At 38.6% G+C, this 23531-nt stretch overlaps 1 protein-coding gene across 6 annotated transcripts in view; it reads right to left on the bottom strand.

Annotated features, from left to right (window-relative positions):
• ITSN1 (intersectin 1) overlaps positions 1–23531 on the bottom strand; it is a 227964-nt gene that overhangs the window by 132545 nt on the left and 71888 nt on the right. For all 6 annotated transcript variants that reach the window (XR_014245461.1, XM_082395043.1, XM_082395040.1 and 3 more), the window contains exons 5-9: positions 20844–21004; positions 11491–11670; positions 9911–10007; positions 6368–6468; positions 1891–1954 (exon numbers count right to left, since the gene is read on the bottom strand). Coding sequence is in view for 5 of the 6 variants with exons in the window: in XM_082395043.1 (XP_082251169.1) it covers positions 1891–1954; positions 6368–6468; positions 9911–10007; positions 11491–11670; positions 20844–21004 (603 nt within the window). In the remaining variant the exon portion in view is untranslated. The remainder of the gene's footprint in view (positions 1–1890; positions 1955–6367; positions 6469–9910; positions 10008–11490; positions 11671–20843; positions 21005–23531) is intronic.

Raw genomic sequence — 23531 nt, forward strand, 5'->3', positions numbered from 1 at the left:
GAACAACCAACGTCCATAAATGTTAGGTCTTTAGTTTTTATTTCACAGGGCCCTAGGATACTGGTACACACCCAGACTTAAAGAGGTCTGGATGTGTCATAGATATAAGATGCTTGCTAACTGGTCTGTTATTATGCTATTGCAAGAGGCTGACCCTTTAACACAAAGCAGAAGGGACCATAATGGGTGAAGGGAGCAGCATTAGAGCTTGACCACTTATGAAACAACCACATCAATGAGCCTGCAGCAAAATCATGAACCTAGCAGGTAAGTGGTATAAACCGGGTTTATCTTCCAGGTGGAATCAATGGATAACGCATAACTGAGAGATACACACTCCTGAAGAGTGTGTATTCTAGTTAATATTTAACTAAATATTTAACATTCTAGTTAATATTTAAATGTAAAGAATCCTATAGGATTAGGCAAGGCTCATCAATAGCTACTAAAAGTCATTACAAAATAGACAAAGAGACATAAATGTACCTACTGATGAAAGTACTCGGTATCATCTCTGATGTATTTTGCAAAAAAAAAAAAAAAAAAATTCAAACTTGAATCTGATGAGTGGTTCCAACCACTGATTGATTTAGTACTGCAAAGAACATCTGTCAATGTCTGGAGACATTTCTGATTGTCACAAGTGGAGGCGGGGCTCATGCTGCTGGAGTAGGCAGAGGCCAGAGACGCTACTTAACAATCGACAGTCCACAGGACAGGCCTCCACCACAGTCATCGTGCCTAAAATGGCAATAGCACTGAGGTGGAGAACCCTGCTCAAGATCTAATTACCGGGGCTTCCCTGGTGGCACAGTGGTTAGGAATCCGCCTGCCAATGAAAGGGACACGGGTTCGAGCCCTGGCCTGGGAAGATCCCACATGCTGTGGAGCAGTTAAGTCCATGTGCCACAACTACTGAGCCTGCGCTCTAGAGGCCGCAAGCCACAACTACTGAGCTCACGTGCCACAGCTACTGAAGCCTGCGTGCCTAGAGTCCGTGCTCCGCAACAAGAGAAGCCACGACAATGAGAAGCCCACGCACCGCAACAAAGAATAGCCCCGGCTCGCTGCAACTAGAGAAACCCCGCACACAGCACCAAACACCCAACACAGCCAAAAATAATATAAATAAATAAATAAATAAATTTATTTAAAAAAAAAAAAAAGATCTAATTACTGATCTACAGGAAGCACGAGAACGAATTAACACCACAAGGGTGCCATCAGCTAGAGTTAGGCTATAATAAACTATAGGACAAATGATCTGGGGGTTTTTTGCGGGGTGGGGTGGGGGAGGAGTGGAGAACAAGACAAGGGGGAGTTTATAGGTTAAAGGAGACTTAAAAGATGTATCAACCAATTGTTACAAAATACAGATTTATTTCAGTCCTGATTTGAACAAATCAACTATAAAAAAATTGTGAGACAATCTAAGGAATTTAAACACCATCTGATTAACTTAATGATAAGAATTACTATTAAGTTTTAAGTGGACTTTTGGTATTGCAGTCACGTGGGGAAAAAATCCCTATGTCTTTTGGAGATACAAGCTGAAATATTTGCAGATGGAAATTATATAATGACTGAGATTTGGCTTAAAATAATTGAAAGGAGGAGGGGAGAACCAGGACAAGTCCTGAGTTGAGACTTATTCAGGCTGTATCATGAGTTCTTGAGAATTCATTATATTGATTGCTCTGCTTTTGTATTTTTCATAATCAAAAGGGGGGAAAGTAAGAGGGGTAATCATAACAACTCACTGGAAAATTAAGCCTACTCCATATATCCCCCTTAGAAATAACGGTATTAATCTAAAGACCCATGAGTCATATCAATTTAAGAAATACAGTTTCCACTTTTTACAAACCAAGGAACTTTTTCATTTCTTACCATATTGAAGCCAGCTGAGCCTGTGGTAAACTTGACTGCATAAGAATAGTTCTTGCTTGGGGACCTAAACAAAAACCAGGAAAAAAATATAAAGATGAATCAGCAAATCTTCACTGATCAGTGTTCTGCACATAGGTACTATGCAATCTCATGCAATCACAGTGCTTTAAACAATATTTGCTATTACCCGAGGGGCTTTTTTTTACAATTTTTATTTATTTGTATTTATTTATTTATTTATGGCTGTGTTGGGTCTTCGTTTCTGTGCGAGGGCTTTCTCTAGTTGCGGCAAGTAGAGGCCACTCTTCATCGCGGTGCGCGGGCCTATCATTATTGCGGCCTCTTTTATTGCGGAGCACAGGCTCCAGACGCGCAGGCTCAGTAATTGTGGCTCACGGGCCCAGTTGCTCCGCGGCATGTGGGATCTTCCCAGACCAGGGCTCGAACCCGTGTCCCCTGCATTGGCAGGCAGATTCTCAACCACTGCGCCACCAGGGAAGCCCCCCCCCCCCCAAGGGGATTTTTAAAAAAGGAAATTAAGCCCCAATGAAAAAGGCAAGAAACACAAAGCACCTGGCACACAGTCAATAAATTTTTGTTAAATAGATGTTTAATGAGGAATGAGTATGTAAAGGATTAGAGTTTCAAAATATAACCTGCCCTGTTGTCCAGGTTACCGTCTCTATTCGTATCAGGTTTTTATTTACAAAGCTGAAACTTATTCTCTCTAAATTCAGCATCTTGGCCACCACCTGCTTCCTCCACCATGATGACTAACAAATTCAGATAAGATTCAGAGAATCTTAGAGGAGGAAGGGACTTTAGAGAGAACTCTTCTACTCATTTCATTATACAGACTTTAAAACAAAACTAAACAAAAAAAAACTTGCTCAAGGTTGTAGGCCATTTAGGCCAATATCACTGCCATTTCCTAGGTTAGTGATAAAGAAGAATTCCTGGAATTTCAACTCTCTTCTCAAAATCAGCTCTCACTTCTTAAAATACTTGTATATATCTTCAGTTCTGGCCTGAAACTAGCCTTAGATACCAGAAAGGCTACAATGGAAGAATCTGAATGTTTACATAAACTAGTGTCAGGAGGAGAGAGACAAATGTCTTATGTCCATCACTGACTCCCAAGGTGTGGTCCCAGGATGACAGGAAGACCAAGGAACGGAAAGTGGTAGCAACTGTGTTAGGAAGATGACCACGTATAAAATTTTGCTTGTTCTGTGGTATATTGGAAAGAGAAAAGTTCACTGATCATTTTATTTAGTCTCTAACATTGTATTTAGAATGTTGGCAGCATTAAAGTAGAATTAGCAAAGTTTAGTGAGTGCTTTAATTTATACTTGTAACAATTCTGCCCACTTCAGAACTATATAAAAGAAAGTTCATATTTCACCTACTCAATAAAAAGTGTAACAATAAATGAAAAGAACTAGCCCTGGACCTGGATATCAGGACATATGGATTCCAGTCCTGACTACTTCCATTCCCTAATGACATGTGACATTAACAAAACTACTTTTAGGAAGTTCTTTTATCTCTGAAATGAGGAAAATGATCTAGAACAGGGATTGGCAAACCACAGTCTATAGGCCATATCCAGCCCTCCACCTGTTTTTGTAAATAAAGTTTTACTGAAACATAGCCATGCCCATTCATTTAAGCATGATATACGGCTGCTTTCATACTGCAATGGCAAAGTTGAAGAGCAGTGACAGTGTATGACTGCAAGTCTAAAATGTTTCTGTATCTGAAAGGGCGAATTATAAGTATACACAAATTCTCTGTATGTCTCATTCACTCTGCTAAAGCAGTAGCTGTCACTTTTATACATAGCATGAAAACCCAGGCCAGCTTATACGGGCACTGAAGGAATATTTAAAGGTAGAGTTTTAAGTACTGTTTAACACGGTTTGACACCAGTGTGTCATACAGACCCAGACCTGCATTGTCAGTGAATCTGAAAACATTATTTTGCTGTTTATAGAAGAAGCCTGTTGACCCCTGCACTAAAAGATCCCAACTATCTTTTGCAATTTCTAATACTTGACTCTAAGTCCTAAGACAAGGTTGTGAAACATTAAATTAGATCAGCAACAGCAAAGATAGTAACAGGACAACATAAAAATCAAGCTCTGAGTGTACAGAACTATTCTGCAGAAGCCTACATTCATGAAAGGCAGACTGGCTTATAAGGAAACATTAAGGGAATAAACACAAATCTCAAGTTCACAAAGCCTACAGTGGGTAGCTATGTTTGAGTAGGGAACCTTGAATGGAAAGAACAGAGACAATTAAATGAAGTTAATGCTTTACTTCAAACAATGACTAAGACTTTTAGCATTTTGTAATTAGCATATGAATAACCAAATAACATATGCACTGTTGCAGAATGCAAGGAGAGAATAAAATACCTCTTTGAGAAGAGAACTAGCAAGAATAGCATTACCAGAATTCTAGAGCTACTTATATAACTTAGATTAAAGAAGGACTCCTTCTCTCTTTTATAAGAGTGTCTCTTTTAAGAGCGTGCAGTAGCATATACATCAGGTTGGGAAGGAACAAGGGGGTGCCCACCTAACCAGGTGTATCAGCGAAATCAACCCAGGTAATCAATGGGGTAAACTGTGCCATTGCTAAATATTTCACTTGTGCCTCTTTCCATTCTGGAAACTTTTCTCAACTTTCTTGATATTCTTCTTAATCTTACTCAATCCTTAAGCTGAACTGAGTAACTGCTTTGGGGGTTGAGGATTCATACAATTATTTTCACAGTTGTGATCATGAAAATAATCTTTGTATTTCATTTCAACAAACCTGCTCTGCTTCCATCAACAGTCTTATTTGGCCTAAAACAGACCCTATATTGATTCCTCACAAAGGGAAAACAAATTAAATGTCTTTTATTTACTCCTATTTTAAAATGTACTGGAATAAATTATTCTTTCTATTTGGCATGACTATACAAAGATTTGAAAATGAAATTCCCACCTTAAATTCTTTCCAGGACAAAATAGTAATAAGTATACAGCTAAACAGCAGCAAAAATCTGCTCATCCATCCAGTATATTTCAAATTTTATTTTCTGCCTCAGATATTAAAAGTTCTAAATATTTAAGTTCCTGCGTCATATACCTTCTACCTGATACTATACTTGGGTCATAAAACACATCCTACCAAGGAAAGAGAATTTCGGCATCAACATCGCATCTGAATACTATTTTAGGTAACTCCCAGCAAACACCAAAAGTGCTTTGAAAAATGTTTTCAGATTCACTGACAAGGTCTGGGTCTGTATGACACACTGGTGTCAAATCATGTTAAACAATACTTAAAACTATATCTTTGAATATTCCTTCAGTGCCCATATAAGCTGGCCTGGTTTTTCATGCTATGTATAAAAGTGACAGCTACTGCTTTAGCAGAGTGAGAGAGGCATACAGAGAATTTGTGCATACTTATAATTCGCCCTTTCAGATACAAATATACGCTTATTTGAAATGACTGCTGAGATTCTTTACTGGGATAGGGTTCAAGGTTAGACCAGAACCCTTCTAAGTCTCACCCAATCCTGACATTTTTAAACAAGGATGAATTTTTCTTTTGGAAGTAAAAATTGCAACTGTAAGTGATAGAAAAAAAAAAAAAAGATAGTAAGAATCAGAAATTTAAAATGTTTTCTGCTGAATATCACTGCTTCTCCACCCCAGGAAAATGACCCCATTCTCCCCTCCTTTCATATTTGTTAAAGAGCAGTTACATTTTCCCCCCTTTTACACTTAATGTTTGTATCGGAGATCTCTATTTTCCTTTATTAAAATTATGCTTTTCTTTATAACTCTCTAATCAATTTTAAGTGTTTAACCCCTTATTAGAAAGGTTTCTGGATAGTATCATAAAATCCTTTGAATCCTTCTAATGTAGACAACAATCTTTTTTTAAATCCATAGAGACCACATACCTTAACTCTGGCCTTTTATACATGAAGAAATAAGATCCAAATACGTAAAGTGACCTCCAGCTGGTTAGTGGCAAAGCTAGGTTCTAAACTCCCCAACCATTTACTAACTTTCACCCTGCGTCCTGCCATAAACACTGATTGTTTGAGTAGACGGTTTCAAGTTCATCTACTAAGTTGAACTTCAGAATGTGAACCAGGTTTTGTCCACAGCAGTGTTTCTTTGCAAGTGCATTGATTTGCACAACAGTGGCATTTGGGGTGCTGGGGGATCCTTGGTCTAGGTTCTGTTTACCAAGAAGCAAAAGCCTGAGGCACTGGAGAATAAAATAACTATGGCCTTATCAGTAGATGAGAACTGGAGGTAAGAGGAACAACGAAAACCCTGTTTAGAAAGAAGTACAGTAAATAGAGGAAGACATCTGGAAAATCTTCAGCCCAACATCTAGAAACAATGTGCATTTAGAACAAAGATCATGTTTCACTAAATTAATTCTTATTTGTAAATACCTGTTAAGTGTCCACTCATGGTTTTGTCGTGACTGTTGAATAACTGTCTGTATTTCAGTCTGGATGGCTGAGGAACAGCCCATTCAGCTGCCGGAGGAACACTGTGGGGCAAAGAGAGGAAGGAGAGGAAAAAAGGATTAATAGTGAGGAATAGCACACTTAAGTTCCCTAAAAACAGTAAACTAAGAACTTCTCTAGAAAACTAGATTTAACATTTTATTCACTTCCTAATCACTATTTCTGAATTTTCTATAATGATTTTTTCCATTTTTTAAGGTTATAAACCTTTCTCTCCAGGTAAGCTCATTATTTTTTCCAAATCAAGGGTAAACACGACAGACCAAGTGGCTGGTTCAAGTTATATGGACAATTTACTAATTTAAAGGTTCTACAAAAGAATGGAAAATCTCCTTGGAACGGAGGTGATACAGTAATGACCAGACTTCTCTAAACTTCTAGAACAGTCCTCTTTAGGTTTAAAAAGCAATGCTGATAGAAAACAAATAACTACTTTTAAAGGTATTAATTCTTTAAAATGTTTAACTTTCTTTACACCAAAATACAGAATGTATTTCTTAATGAAAGGAAGTTATTTCATTCTGAGAATTTAAATGCCCAAAATGGAGTTTCCCAGAGAGAAGAGAACATTCCCAGGGTGGTTGGCAAATCAGCAGTGCAGTATGGGAAGGAGCTCTGCTTCTGACTGCGATCCAGTGCTGACCTTTCCTTGCCAATGTGCAGCTGACCTCAGGAAACCCCTTGCTGGCAGCCAGGTCGGGTGTAGACCTCCTTGGTGATCAGTTCCTCAGATTAGTTCCCACACAGTATCATGCTGGTTGGTACCCATGGCTTGTTGAGAGCCAGATGTTTCAACTGGGCAATTTAAACACGATGGCTGAGCTGGCAGTAAAAATGGCACTCCACTTCCAGGACAGATTACAACTAATGCCCCATTTGCAATTTCCTTTCATTTCAACAAAAATACCTATTTCTCACAGATTACAGTGAAATTTTAATCATGAACTGGACCTTTTAATCATCATTTATGTATGTTACCTATGCACTGATACTTACTATGTACACTTCTCAAAGCACAGAAACAGCTCCCAAACATTTGAAAAGTACCTATAAAAATTTATCTTTTCAATTTTTATAAACTTCTTAATAAAAACATTTACCAAGTTCTAATCTGCTGTGCATACTTCTGCAACAACTCTCTCATTTTAAACTAATATTTTGCAGATTCCAACTCTTGCCTATTTGTCAAGAAGCTAATTATATCTCTCCTGCACCCCAGGAATGTAGGGTCTTACACAGAAGGTGTTCAAGATTACACTTATCCAATCATAGTTTTCTGCCAAATTCCTGAGAATTTAAATAGGCCTAAAAATGCATTAACCAAAACGTTAGATGCCACATTATAAAAACTTGCTAGAAACTTAAATTATTGAAAGGTAACTACCAAAAAAACCCCAGTGTTTCTAAAACTGAGCAGGACCCTATGGGGCCTTCTGGGGACAGACCCCTCCCCTCACATCCTCTGCCTGTCTCTATTTTTTTTTCTCAGCCTATCTCTTGTTTGTAGAAAAGCTGTAGTCTCCCAGGCCTCCCCTGAGTCACAGAAGCCTGGCTCAAGAATTAATGATTGAAAGTACATGAACGTGTAGTGACAAAAGTAGCAACTGGGCCAGGAGAACTGGTAACAATGTAAACAGTCAGCCATATGGCAGCCACAGAATCTTTAGTTCCTCCCTGAAGTACCTAGATAACAGTATCTGATGCACATTCTTGAGTTGTTTTACAGATGCTAAAACTCCACCAAAGGGAAGCTGGAGCCTAAGGATTGATAACATTAACCCCTGTGGCACTGCCCTGTTACCTCACCATCAACCAATCAGAGAACGGTGCACAGCTGATCACACATCCTGCAACTCCCTTCCCTCATCTTGCCTTTAAAAATGCTCCCTTAAAACCCATTGGGGAGCTCAGGTTTTTTGAGCATTAGCTGCTCCGGACTCCTTGTCTGGCACCTTACAACCTGGTGTCAGTAGATTGGGTTTACTGCACATGGGCGAGCAGACCCAACATTTTAATAGCATTAATGTTGCTAATACTGGCTGTTTGTTCATTTTAATGTCACAAGTCAATTTTAAGACAGATTTCAAAATCACTTGTGGAAAGTCAGAGAAAACTCAAAGTTCAGCGTGATATGGGAGAAAGAATAGAAAACATGGAATTTAGTGTTAGATCATCTCAATTTAAATCTCAGCTCTGCTGTTTAGTAAGCTGTAAACTATGGGTGAGAAATATAACCTCTCTGGGTGTTTCTTCATTCACAATTCTGAGCCAATTACTACCCTACAGGTGGTTGTGCGGGTTAAATGGGATTAATGAGTCAAAGCAGATACTCAATAAATATTCCTGCATCCTAGGAGTAAAACCTTAATTAAATGGAACACAAATACCTGTAATACCACAATTAACCGAAGTTTTTAGGGCAAATTTTAAGAACATCTGCCTTAAAATCAGAAAGATCTCAGTTCAACTCAGCCCTATCACTTAGGAGTTAAGTTATCCTGGGCAAGTCACTTACTGTCTCTGGGGCTCCTCCTCATCTATAACACAGAGAAAATCATAGTCATCTTATGGGGAAGAAGGTGAGCATTAAATGAGTTAATGTGCATAAAGCATTTGGCACAGTGTTTTTAAGTTTATGGATTTTCTTTATATTATTTTTTAAAAGGCAATGAATTATTGAATTATACTCAACATGCTCTTTTCTTTGAAGAGGAAAAATGACTCAATTCACTTAGGAAAGATTCCTAAAGAGGACTGAAACAAGAAAAGATGGAATCATCTTCATTTACATCTCCTTTTCATTTGGAAAGCTTTGAGACAGCTTATCAAGAGACTTAATTTTTTATTTTAGTACAGCAGTATGCAAGGGGAAAAAATGGGTAAAATAAAAATATGAAAGATAATATGAACCAAGATTGGCCAAAACAGAAGCAAACAGGTCATGCAACCTGTACCCAAAATTGAGCCACATATTTGATTTAATAACAACTGTCCCATAACCTGAATAACTCATTTCATAAAAACTGATCTGAAGTTTTACTAACAATCCATACAGACTCCATAAGGTTCTCTGAGATAAAATTAGAGCCAGTTTTGGCTCTAATCTTCATACAGTATTTTTTATACATAAACTTTTAAATGACTGACACAAAATAGTTAATGCGCTTTTTTTCCTCATACCTAGAGTTCTATTTTTTTAAACATTTACTACTACCTATTTATCATCCTCTTTAAAAAAAATCAACATGCAAAGCTTTCAAAGGAAAAGTAGTGTTCTTGATTCTGTCATCTTTACAACAAATAAATAATAAAACCTAGTAACATTATCCAGAATTAAGAAAATTATTAGCATTCTGCAAACTAAAACAAGACAAAAGAACACAGAGCTAATTCACTTTCAAATATATGAGTCAATCAGATAATGGCTTAACCAAACCATCCATTTAAAAAAACAAGCAAACTTACCTAGCCACGTCAAATGATTGTGCCTTCTGTAATTTAGTGTTTAACTGTGACCCTGGACCAGATCTACTAAAGGAAGAACTCTTTGGCAATGTGGCTGCTGAAAAGATAAATAAATGTTGAATAATTTTAATTTTACAAAAGTAAGAAACGTTTCCCTATTTATAAAAATTAAAATGTATAGTCATCAAATCTGAGGCAGAAATTATTCCTCCCTTTTTACCATTCCAGACTCAAAAAGTTATTCCCTCCTTGCTTCCTGCCCTCTAGCCAAAAATGTTTTACTAGTTCCTTCAGAAAATCACCTTACTAGGTAGTAATGTTTACATCCATAAAATCTGACTCTTCATTAAACACTTAGTATCACATTTTATAGGCTCTGTTCCAATAGTTAAAGAAGTAACAGCTTAAATAGATAGCTGGCATATTCTTAACTGCACTGAAGGAGCTGAAGTATTAGTTCCAGATGTAAGAGCCAAGAAGTCACAGACTTGTCTTGGCCAGATGACACGTGATGCCAGAAGGGCCAGCTTTTGTGTCTGAGTCTCATTCAGGCTGGTTAGCTGCGTGTCAGGAGAAAAACTTTGAGCCTTAACCAACATTCCCTTCAACCTTGCCTACTGTCTTGCAACATTTGCCGCAAAAGAAAACAAGACACAGTGCGTGGATTCACTGCTACTACTGTAAAAATAATTACAAGCATTTTCTCAGCTGCCATCACACCTGCAGTCATGGGCTCCTATGAAAGATAAACTACATGTGAAAAGAACATCTTAAAAACTAGAGGTCGATTTGGATTCTGTGGCTATAACTTAGAGACACATCCTGACAGATGTAATAAATGCAGGGGCCTAGGCAGATTCATATATAAGGCTCAAACCCACACTGTCAGTCACTTACGAATTTATTCAGACATATCCGAAGTACTTAAAAAACCAAAAAAACTTTCCATATTGATATGAATCCATTCTGATTTGTTAGACTAAGACCATCTACATCTACACTATGTTTTTCTTTAACTAAAGGGAAAAAGACTTTGAATAAAGTCTCAATTAAGCAAGCATGTAATACTATAACCTTAATATATTTAGCCATTCAATAGACTTCCTTCCCCCTCTATGCCTGATTCACTCCACCTCCTCAAAAAAAAGAAAGGCAATGTTCTTTTTTTTCCTCCCACACAATTCTACTCCTAAGGGATTGGCTTGTTTATTAGCAATTCATGGCAGCTGAAGAAAAGTAGTAACTGATACATGGAAATAAAAAGTGTTCAAATACTGTTCAAACTTGAGCTGCTCTCATCAAGCCCTTGAAAGGAAATCATGCTCTTGGTTTTAGCTGTTGAGTTCACCTCTGTGCACAATGGCACCCAAAGCTTCATAATTTCATTCTCCTTTCCCTCTCTCTAGCCTAGTTCATCCCCAAAATGAGACATTAAATGAACAAAAGAAAAAATGAAGATGATTTCTTCTGGAATAAAATACCATTTAAATATAATCAGAACATGAAGACAGAAAACTTAACGAGAATGAAGAGTAAAATACAGGTAAAAGTTCAGCCTGTGGCTTCAGCAGGTCACGTACCAGGATGAGCGAATGCAGGCAGAGGCTGTATGACAGGGGGCGTCCCGTTAGCCAGAGGAGGCACTCCTGCTGCAGGAACAGAGGATACTAGCGGGGGAGACATTCCGACAACGGGAATGGAACCCATTGGCACTGGAGCAACAGCGGTCAGCGGTGGCATGCTGGCGATACCTCCCATACCTATGAAGGGAAAAATCCCAACAAAATTCACATGGAACCACATTTCAGCATTCAATGATAATTAATCCAGGACTGCATGGAGAAGAAAATCCCTTTCCAGTTGTAATATAGTTCCATTTAAAATATGAATTCAGATTAATCATTCTGAAGAGTAGTAAAAATTGTCAAGGATCATATCAAAAGGGCTCAAGACCCAACTTAAAGAAGGATCTACTGGCCAAAGTTGAGGATCAATAAGAATAATAACTGCAGTGGACTGAAAGCCACCAAAGAGAAATCAATTCATAAATTCACAATGATTTTTTTTTTAATCCTAATTGGTCACCATAGGCAATCAATTTATTTTGAAAACTAGTAAATAAAGGCAGAAAATAAACATTTATCCTGCCTTTCTTTTATATACTGAACCTCAGAGTAATCAAATATTTGATGAGAAAGTTTCTCTTTATAGAAGTATTCTAACCAAAAAATGAAGAAACGATAGAAACTAAAATAGATGTTTCTATTCTTTTAGTTTCTCTACCCTAACTTGTGATTTAATAAGAAATATATATCTGGTTTTTGTCCCCAGGTCTTGATTCCTGGCAGAGCTCCTAAAACCCTTTTAATTTCCTGACTGATAGGAACATCTTTTGCCAAAATATTTGGTCTCAGTCCCTGGTTCCTGACACAGAGCTTTTAAGATCCTTGGAATCTCTAGAGTGGTAAGAGTATCTTTGTGTGTTTGATGCGGTGAATGATGGCTGGGGACCCCTAAATAGCTGCAGGATGGGAGCTAGTCACGGGAAAGATCACAGCATGATTAGAGGGTTGGAACTTTCAGCCCCACCCAACTCCCACCTCCACACAGACCTCAGGGAAAGGCAGAGGGGCCGGAGACTGAGCTAATCAAGTGCTCCCGATTTAATCAAGTATGCCTGCAGAATGAAACCTCCATAACAACTCCTACATGCCAAGGTTTGGAGAGCTTCTAGGCTGGTGAACAAATCCACGTGCTGGGAGGGTGGCGCTCCCCAACTCCACGGGGACAGAAGCTCCTGCACTCAGGACCCGTCCGGACCTTACACTATGCACCTCTCCATCTGCCTGTTCATCTGTATCCTTTATAATATGCTTTATAACAAACCAGCGAATGTAAGTAAATGTTCCCCTAAGTTTGGTGAGCTGTTCTAGCAAATTACAGAAAAGGGGAGAAGAGTTTGTGGGAGCCTCTGGTTTTGTAGTCAAGTCAGACGGAGCATGGGTACCCTGTGGCCCATTACTCGTGACTCAAGTCTGAAGTGAGGGCAGTCTTGTGAGACCGAACCCTTAAACCTGCGGAATCTGACGCTAACAACCAGAGTCAGTGTCAGAATTGAATTTAATTATAAGATATAAAGTTAGTGTCCGGAGAGTTGGAAAATTGGTTGGTGTGGTTTTTCTGGACACAGAATTCTTGGCTGATTCTTTCCTTGAGAATCCTAAATATGTCACTCCATTTCCTTCTGGCATGAAGCACTGCTGCAGAAAAGTCCGAAGATATTCTAATTTTCTTTCTCATCAGCCATGTGTTTTCTTTTTCTTTGGGCCCAAATGATTTTTTGTCTTACTAGAATGTATCTTAGTGTTGATCTTTCCAGGTCGATCTTCTCGGGCACGTACTATATATATTTGTTCAAATTTAGCTTCAAACCGTTTATGTCAAGAAAGCCGTCTTGAACTAGTTTTTGCCATTTGTTCTGTTCCCTTGCTTTGGTTTTCTTCTTCAGAGACCCCAGCTAACCTACTCAATTCTCTTTGCCTTCAACATTTGCTGCTTTTCCTCAAATTCTCTGTATCTCTTTTTTCATTTCCTTTTAATGTTTGAAATCTTCCTCTTTTTACCTTCTATTTCCTTTCAGACAGTCTCTCTTGTGTTGCTTCTGGCTCACTCTTCATTTCTGAAATGACTTTTTCTTTTATGTCTCATTCTTTCCTGAGTGGTCACCTGATTTCTGGGGCTTTAAAATTCTGATCTATGTTAGTCTTTCATGACTCGCATCATTTTCTTAGTACCTTTCAGCTTGTTTTGAAATAGTAGGTTACGGATGTGCTGTCATTGTCCACAGGGGTGTTACTCGGCTCTTCATCCTCTTTTTTCTAATAATAACCTTGTGTGGGATTTGACCTTGCCTGATACTGCCTGATGCTCGTTTTGATATGAGCCTTGACTCCTGGGATTTCCAGGCTCGTTCTCCTCCCCCACTTTGGCCTGGACTTTCTCCTCCTTCTGTCTCTGTGTCGGTGCCCTGCTTAATTTGTATTCCACTCCCAGTCACTTCTCCTCAGGGTGAGATCCTGTCCCCAAAGGCAGCCTTGTTGGGCCAGTGCTGAGCATTCATAGGGACCAGATCTTGCAGGTCTTCTTATCCTTATTCTCTAACATCATAATTTTTCCATTTTAAGTTACCTACTCAGCTCCTAAATTGCCACTGCAAAGACTGTCATCCTTTTACCAACTGACTGCCTCTTCTGAATGAATGAGTGTTTTCTGAATACTTCTAAATAAACTCACCTACCAGAGGCTATGTTTTAGATGTCATCCCTCTTGACGGGGCTAAGTCTCAATTCTTGAAGTTTTACCCTCTCTCCTCAACCACTGACGGAGGCACTTCCCCCCATAAACACACCATTCTTCAGCTGACATACTCCTCCTTACACTTAAACCCTCCCCTCTTCCAAGCCTCCAGCAGGCTCCCGTCCCTACCACTCCAAGGAAACGGTTCCTCAAGGTGAGGTCCAAGCTCGTCTTGCCAAATCCAATCACTTTTCTGTCCTATTCTTGCTCAGTTCCTCAGAAGCAACTTGAACAATGGGGCACTCCCCCCCGAAACACTTTTCCTTGGCTACTAGGACACCAACTTCCTCCCACTTCACTCTGTTTCTGGCTTCTTCCCTTTCACTAGAGCTTTAAATGTCACAGACCGCCAAGGCCTGGTCCTAGGTCTTCCGCCTACTCTAAAGCTACCCTTCGTCAACCTAAGTAAAGAGGAAAACTGAAGCAAACTTGAATTACCGGAAGTTGAGTTTATGCAGGAATAGCAGAAGAACTGCAATCTGATATGCCTTTTTTTGGGGGGGGGGTGCGCCGCGCGGCATGTGGGATCTTAGTTCCCCAACCAGGGATCGACCCTGCGCCCCCTGCGTTGGAAGCGTGTAATCTTAACCATTGGACCACCAGGGAAGTCCCAAGAATTGCAATTCTGGACACGCCAACTACAGCAAGCTACAAGTGAGTCCTTTGAGGCTTTGGGGTGGGCTGGATTTATGGGCAAGGATCACAAAGAGGAGGGAATTCAGTTAGAGTCCTAGGAGCAAGTTCATTGGCTTGAGGAGGAGAAGAGACTCTTGCAGGATGTTCATTAGTCAAGGGATCAGTTTCGATTTTCTGTAAATGCCTGACCAGTCCCTTGGTCCTTAAGTTTCATTTTCCTGAGGACCCACGCGTGAGATTCTCCATTTTATATCCTCTGGTTCCATTTAAGATTGAAATCTTCTCACTTCTCTCTAAGATTCTGTATCCAGCCCCGGGGCTTTCAATGCCATCCACACCCAAACTCACCGGGAACTGACGGATCCCTCCCGAGTTGCAGACAAACAGATTCACCTGCCTCCTTCACATCTCAACTTGGAAATCAACGAGGCCCCTCAAACTTAAAATGGTCAAAATCTGATTTATTTTTTTCTCCACAATACAGGATATCGTGAATCTAGTTCTACCCTATCTTCCACATTTATTATCACCACCCAGATCTAAATTACCATAATCTCTTGCCTATGGAAAAAGCCTCCTTACTGATTTCCCTGATTTTACTCTTGTCCCCCTGCAATCCAGTCTTCAGATAACACAAATGACAAAACAACAAACAAAAAATAACAAAGAAATAAAAATAGTCTTCAGATAACACAGATTTTTTTTTTCTAAGTGTCTATCAACCATGGCACACCCCTGCTTAAAAGCTTTCAACTGCACTTAGAAAAAAATGCTAACTCTTTAGTGGTTTTATCAGGCCCCAAACCACCTGGCTCCAGCCTTACCTCCCTGACCTTAAGGCCTAAGGCTATTTCAGCTACAACTGAAGTGTCTCATTTTTGTTCCTTCCACACACCAAGCTTTGCCTTAGGACCTGTTGCTTTTGCCTGGGGGTCTTCTCCCCTCACGAGGCTCTCGTGCCTAAGTCAGCTCAAAAGTTATCTCCTCGGAAAATTCTCCCCTAACCACCAGGTCCTATTTGTCTCTATCATATTACCCCGTTTTATGAAATTGTCTATCTGTTTGCTTCCCCCAACTTGTCAACAACCTCCATAGCAACAGGAGCCACGATGTCTTGCTCACCACCATCTTCCCAGCAACTAGGACACACAATCAGGGCTTAAAAATATTGATTGGTTTGACTTAATAAAACCATGGACTCTGGCAAAAACAAAAACAACCACCTCCCCCTGAAACGGTTGAGTCCAGAGTAAAAGAAGAATGATGCTGTGTGCAAATACACTGAAGGAAGAAGGTACGAGGCATACTCACAGAATGTCCTTAAACACAGTTGGGTACCCTTAGGCAAATCACAATATCACTGCACCCCATTTTCCTCTTCTTAACAAAAATGATTATTCAACCCCTAGCCAGCCTTAATTCCACAGTGTGTTAACATTTGCATTAACCTTGGAAGAGTGACGAAGCCCCATGTCACCCTCATGATTTGGTGATAAGGAAGGTGGGAAGAGAGAAGGAAATAAGGAAACCAAGAGCCTTTTTAGGAAATCTGAGTTTGAACAGGCTCTACCTCCCTTTCAGAAACATGGTCTCAAGCAAACTGTTCAACTTCTTGGAATCTCAGGTCTCTCGTTTGTATAAGAGAGCCAATAATCTCTGCACACTTTTAGGATTACTGTTGTGACCAGATAAAACACTATATGTAAAGACAGACCACAGGGCTAGGAAACCCATGGTCAGATAATGTCTAATATTAATTAGAAAATAATGATAATAGTAATAAATTATGTTCTCAAGTAGCCAGAAGAAGTATAAGAAAAAAAAATTACCTTGACAAAGGCCAGATCTTTGAGTAAACTTGGGTAAAGCAGATTAAGACCATGTACTTTTAACTTCTCTTTATTTTCTATAATTCCCTCATGATTTATCTTCTTGAAAACAGTTTACTGAGAAGGGTGACGTGACGAGAATGAGGGAAGGGAAAGCAGTGGAGAAGCTGGGGTGGGGGGAAGAGCTAAGGTCTGACTGGCAGGAGGGCAGCCAAGAAATCCCAGCTTCCCTTAGAGGCCGGGGCAGGTTACTCAGCTGACTGTAAAACCCTCTGGGCAGTGAGGCCACCCCTCCTGAAAATAAATCGGCAATAACCCTAGAGTTGAAATTCCTATAGCAGGATGGAATAAGAGGAGACATATTACATGTCAGAGGAAGAATTACTGACACCCGGGTTTGAGGGAAAAAGAGGCAATGGGATGCCTGTGGTTATCTGACCCTTTCTCCACTCCGAGGTTTCTTCTTGCAGCCCCGGAAGGGAGGCCAAAAGAAAACCAAACACCCTTTAGCTGTTTTGGGTTTCGACCAAATGCTGGCTACAGGGCCCTTCAGAGATTCAGAGTAACGTCCACTTTTAAATAAGCTGGTTAACTGAGGACTAGGAACCGTGAACACACGATGCACAAGACCAACAGGGGCCCTGGTCCCTTGGAGCCTATGGCGCTGTTCACCTCTGCTCCTCCTAGCCTTTGCTCTCACGTGACTTCTTGAGTTTTCCTTCTTCTCTTGGATTACGGTCCTACTTGCCTAACCCAAAACCTGTACCTTTCCCCTTAAAATATCCAGACTTGCGGCTCAACCTCACCAAAAGAAAGGCAATGCATAGTTTGTTTGTTTTTAATAGTGAACCTATTAAGTAAAAGCATAGCATTCATTTATCTCAGCTTATCATTAATTGTATCAGAGACAACCTGAATGACTACTGACTGTCCCCTCCCAAACCTCCTTCACTTTACTCCCTGTCATCAGATATATCAGGATGAAGAGGAGAGAAGGAAACTCTATCCACAATTTTTGTGTTTTGTTTAAACTGTCTAAGAACTTTCCCATGAATCAGATGTTGGATCTAATTACTGTAATCTTTAAATCAACCTAAATAATTAAAGTCTAGGGTGAGAACACAGAAGAAATCAGAACTGTTGGTGATCTTAGCTAATTACCGTTTAATTTTTAAGAAAAACATCTGACTAAAAGACAGCTTTTTATGGAATTATGTTTTAAATTGGGATAATAATGGGGTTTTTTTCCTGTGGCATTTTGTTCTAAGAAATAACTTAGGACTTCCCTGGCAGTCCAGTGGTTAAGACTCGGCACTTCCAATGCAGGGGGTGAGGGTTCGATCCCTGGTCCGGGAACTAAGATCCCATGTGCTACGTGGCATGGCCAAAAAAAAAAAAAAAAAAAAAAAAATATGGCCAATTGCCTCAATACTCTGAATAAAATACATATTTCTTAATACCGTAAAGAAAAGGAGCACAAGGAAACACAAAGATGCTCTGGAAACACAAAACCTTTCAAAAGGAAGTATATGACAATGTGAAAGGTCAAGAATCCAGTAAGAGCAATAAAGAAACAGAAGATGCAGCAGGACACTGCAAGTTTGTTCCTTTTTCCCTGACAATCTGCACCTTTGATTTCATTTGTTGTTGTTGTTGTTGCTTTGTAACAATTTAATGTGTAAACAAATACAGAAAAATAAGCATTACAGCAACAAAACAGGTTTGCACAAGTATGAGGTTAATCTCTGTATTAAAGCTTACCTTCTTATAGAATAATTTAGCAGTCTCTGAGACTTTAAGCCAGAAAAACAAGATTCATGCTGGTAAAGCAACCTGCAAATACCTTCTGTCTGTTCTCACAATTAGTCTACTTTAAACATAAAAAGACCTTCCAAAGGAGGAAGACACTGCACTTAACTGGGATTGCTGGGACCTCGCCGGGAAATCCTTGCCAATAGGAGATGCTTTACCATCTGCAGGACTAAAATGGTGGCAACAAATTGAAAGCCAGGAAAAGATTCCTGTAGCTTTGGTGTATTTGCCCAATTTAAGTGTTACCTTCAGATGTATAATAAAGTAAGTAAACAGAACCATAAAGATAAGCTTTCTATAAATTAAATGGTATTTGGCTATAGTACTAAGGAGGTGAGAGAATAAGAAACTTATGTTAATTATAATCCTAAATGACTACTTGCCCATTGCAACTGAAAACTGAGGACTCTAAGTATGGTAGATTGCTAATACTTTAGAGTGTTTTATTCATGTTTTCCATTGAGAATCCTTAAAATGTTTGATAAGCTCCTTTAAGAAATCACATAGGATCAACACAATACTGAACTAATAATGGCCCTCACACCCATACTGAACTATCTGAGGAAATATTACAATTGAAAGTGGTCTTTTTCCTGAGAAAGCCATGTTACAAAATGGCACAAGACAATACACATTTTCTCCAATTTTTCCCACCAGAAAATAAGATGGGAAAATCAGATTATAATATATTTTATGAGGAAAACATGTTTGTTTCTCAAAACTGTTTTCAATCACTTTTCCATCTACAATTTTTTAAAGGGTGAGAACCAAATTTAAATTAAGAGTGATCATTTCTACAAGGTGAGAGAATGAATACATATGGTAAACTTTGTACTTTATATTAAAGTGAAGAAACTAAGACACAGAAAAGATAATCAAGCTCAATTTCAAGGTTGAGTTTAATAGTAAAGGTAGAATCTAGGGCTCTGATTCTCAGGTTAGAGGGTAATGGGTGGTATCTTCCCAAGAGGGAAAAATTTATTCCTTTTGGTGGGTAATGTTCATAAATCATTTTTAAAATATATAATATGAATTTCCTTGAAAATCTTTGGCATATGTGAGTCACTGGAGGCTGAAGTTTATAGATATCCTCTCCCCCACCCCGATACAAAAAGGCAGGGGAGCTAGTTTTTAAATGAATCAAAAAAGATTAATCTTGAATGGATAAAGAAGATGTGGCACATATATATACAATGGAATATTACTCAGCCATAAAAAGAAATGAAATTGAGTTATCTGTAGTGAGGTGGATGGATCTAGAGTCTGTCATACAGAGTGAAGTAAGTCAGAAAGAGAAAAACAAATACTGTATGCTAACACATATATATGGAATCTTAAAAGAAAAAAAAAGGTTATGAAGAACCTAAGGGCAGGACAGGAATAAAGACAGATGCAGAGAATGGACTTGAGGACATGGGGAGGGGGAAGGGTAAGCTGGGACAAAGTGAGAGAGTGGCATGGACTAATATATACTACCAAACGCAAAACAGATAGCTAGTGGGAAGCAGCCGCGTAGCACAGGGAGATCAGCTCGGTGCTTTGCAACCACCTAGAGGGGTGGGATAGGGAGGGTGGGAGGGAGATGCAGGTGGGAGGGAGATGCAAGAGGGAGGAGATATGGGGATATATGTATATGTATATGTATAGCTGATTCACTTTGTTATAAAGCAGAAACTAACACACCATTGTAAAGCAATTATACTCCAATAAAGATGTTTAAAAAAAAAAAGATTAATCTTAATTTCAAAGTGACCTGAGTTTTATTCTGCATTGTTATAGAAATCAATTGGATAGCTGAGTCCTGTGAAACGTAACAGAGGCCACTACACCTCACAGATTACACACACATGCATCCTGCAATGAGATTTATATGACTAGAACTTACTCCACATTTTTATAAAGTACAAAATTAAATCTCAGTCTAATTTTTCATAAGCCAATGACTCAAAGATATCAAACTTGTTACAGTGGGATGATTAATTCATATATTGTACGGTATGGAGTTAGCCCCCAATTCAGGTTATTTTTATTATTCATCCCAGGCCTTTGTATTGGTTGAGATGTAAGCTGTGAAATTTATTTATTTGCTTTCATTTTGATTACTCTCATCCCAGGGTTAGAATGTGACCATGCTTCTTCCCTTCCATCATTATCTTTTTGCACAGGGCCATCATTTTTCAGACAGAATGCCTCCTAGAATTTCACAGTGCTACAAACTGAGAGGGGAGGGTGGGAGAAGGGAAATATTTATTTTAAAAACATGTAATGAAATATAGGAACCAATTCCTTTTCAGACTCACCAAAGGCTGGTGCACTAGAAATAGCAAGTGGTTGCTGTTTCATGACAGGGGGAAGTGCGGCGGGGAGCTGATAGCCTTGTAGCTTCAGTTTGATGAGTTTCATAGCTATGGAAAACTCCACTGGATCCATTCTTCCATCATTATTCATATCAGCAAGCGCCCTGCAAACCAACAGCATGGGCTTAGAATGACTGTGACCTTAAAAGAGCCTTTCCCAAACCACCACTCCCACCCACACAAAAACTAAATAATCGGCTCCCTTGGTCCCGGGGAAAACGAAACAAAACAAAACTTGTTTACCAAGCTGTAGGGAAAAACGGACAAGGTTTTATATAAATATGAAACATGTTTTATTGTGTTACTCTCTACTTTTATGATACACAAGGTAATTTTCAGTCTGAATGTCAGGATATATACCATGGACATCAAATGGGGTTTCTTTTTGGAGTGATAAAAATGTTCTAAACTGGGTGGTGGTGATGGTTGCACAATTCTGGAAAGACTAAAAACCAATGAACTATACACTTTAAAACTGTGACTTCTGTTATGTGAATTATGTGACAATAAAGCTATTAGGAGGAAAAAAGTACTTAGAAACAGAGTTTATTTCTAGATACTTGATTAGATTGCATCAACTCCTCTGTGGGGTTCTACAAACCTCACCATGGGGATGTGACATACTATGCTCTACTATACTATTAATACTAGCATACTTTCAAAGCTCTGAAAATTCATTAAATGACCTTACAAATGCACTTACTATTTGAAAGTGGTACTCAAACAAATGGTCATGTCAACTTCCAATGAGCTATTATGTAAAGCATTTCTCTCAAATAAGAGTAAGAAAAAGAAAGGGGTTTGTACTTGCAACTGGAAACTACATTTTTGCTAACTGAAACTGCATATTCATGATTTAACCTCTTCTGCACAAAAAATGTTCATTCAGATTTCATTTGTTGAAGTCTAGATTTTAAGGGCATAAGGATTTACTTTTTAAACCTTTCTTAAGAAAAGTTTTATTTGAAACTTCAAATGTTAAGACCAGCTACTCCAATTACAATGCCATCATTGGCCATGTTTTAAATGAGCCACATACAGATAGTGTTCACAAAAGAAAATTAAGCTACATAGAAAATAACCCTACATTTCTAGAGTTAACTCAAAGTAAGAAAACATGAAGCACAATAAAAAGTATAATAATACAACAAAGATTAAAAATCTTTAAAAATGTTATGAATTGTAAAAGTCAACACTGTTCTTCAGGAAAAATTTTAAAGGTCATAAAGTCATAAAGGGAACCCCATGGCTACAGAAACCACCCTTCTGCCTCAGATAGGAGTGCCCCAGGCCTCCTGTGGTCAATGACCGCCTTCAGCAAACCACACCAGTGGAGTGTGAATTTCACTCACTTCTAGTGGCCTTGAGCATCGCTTGCCATGTTTCTTGGGCATTTGGACTCGTGCTTCCATGAATTGCTCATTCACATCCTTTGCCAAGTTTTCTGATGGACTACATGTCTTTTCCTTGTCAGTTTAAAAGCGCTCATTGTATATTACATATCAACTGTTTATCTGTCAGTTGTCGAAAGATTTTTTAAAACTTGTCCATTTTGTGTGTAATATCTTTAGCATACAGAAATTCTACATTTTTATATGTGTAAAATATTTCTTTTATCACATAGCTTTCTTTTCTAAGATGGTATTACTTTATTACATTTCAATCTTTAAACCAATTGTAATTGCATATATGTGTGTGGTATGTTACCCCAGGGTTCAACCAGATTTCCTTCAGGTGGATACCTAGGGTTCCCAGCAATGTTTATTAACGAATCCATCCTCTTCTCATTGAAGCAAAAAAAAATATTTTTGTGGTTTAGTAAATGTCCATATGAAATGAGATCTATTTCTGGATTATCTACTCTGACTGAACAATTCCCAGGTCAATGTGACAAGAATCTGATCCCACTGACTCTATGGTATGTTCTGGTATCTGGCAAGGCTTTTTTAAAAAAACCTTGTTGGATGGCCCTAGAGATTGTCATACTGAGTAAAGTAAGTCAGACAGAGAAAGACAAATACCATGTGATATTGCTTATATGTGGAATCTAAAAAAAGGGTACAAATGAACTTATCTACAAAACAGAAATAGAGTCACAGATGTAGAAAACAAAATTATGGTTACCAGGGCGTAAGGGCGGGGGGGGGGGGAATAAATTGGAAGATTGGAATTGACACATATATACTACTATATATAAAATAGATAACTAATAAGGACCTACTGTATAGCACAGGAACTCTACTCAATACTCTGTAATGACCTATATGGGGAAAGAATCTAAAAAAGAGTGGATATATTTATATGTATAACTGATTCACTTTGCTGTACACCTGAAACCAACACAACATTGTAAATCAACTATACTCCAATAAAAACTAAAAAAAAAAAAACTTGTTTGGCCATTCACAGACATTTCTTTTTCCCTATGAACTTTTAATTTATCTATTCTACAAACAACTCTAATGAAAATCAAGATGGAACTGCATTAGATACATGAATTTTTAGAGAACTGACATTTTTATGATAGTTTGTTCAAAGAAAATAGTATGTTCAGTTCTACTAATATTTCCTTTAATAAGATTATATCACTTCCTTCATATAAGTAACTACTTTTCTTGTTAAATGTGTTCT

This window comes from Balaenoptera borealis (assembly GCF_965194805.1).
Source record: "Balaenoptera borealis genome assembly, chromosome: 5".
NCBI lineage: Eukaryota > Metazoa > Chordata > Mammalia > Artiodactyla > Balaenopteridae > Balaenoptera > Balaenoptera borealis.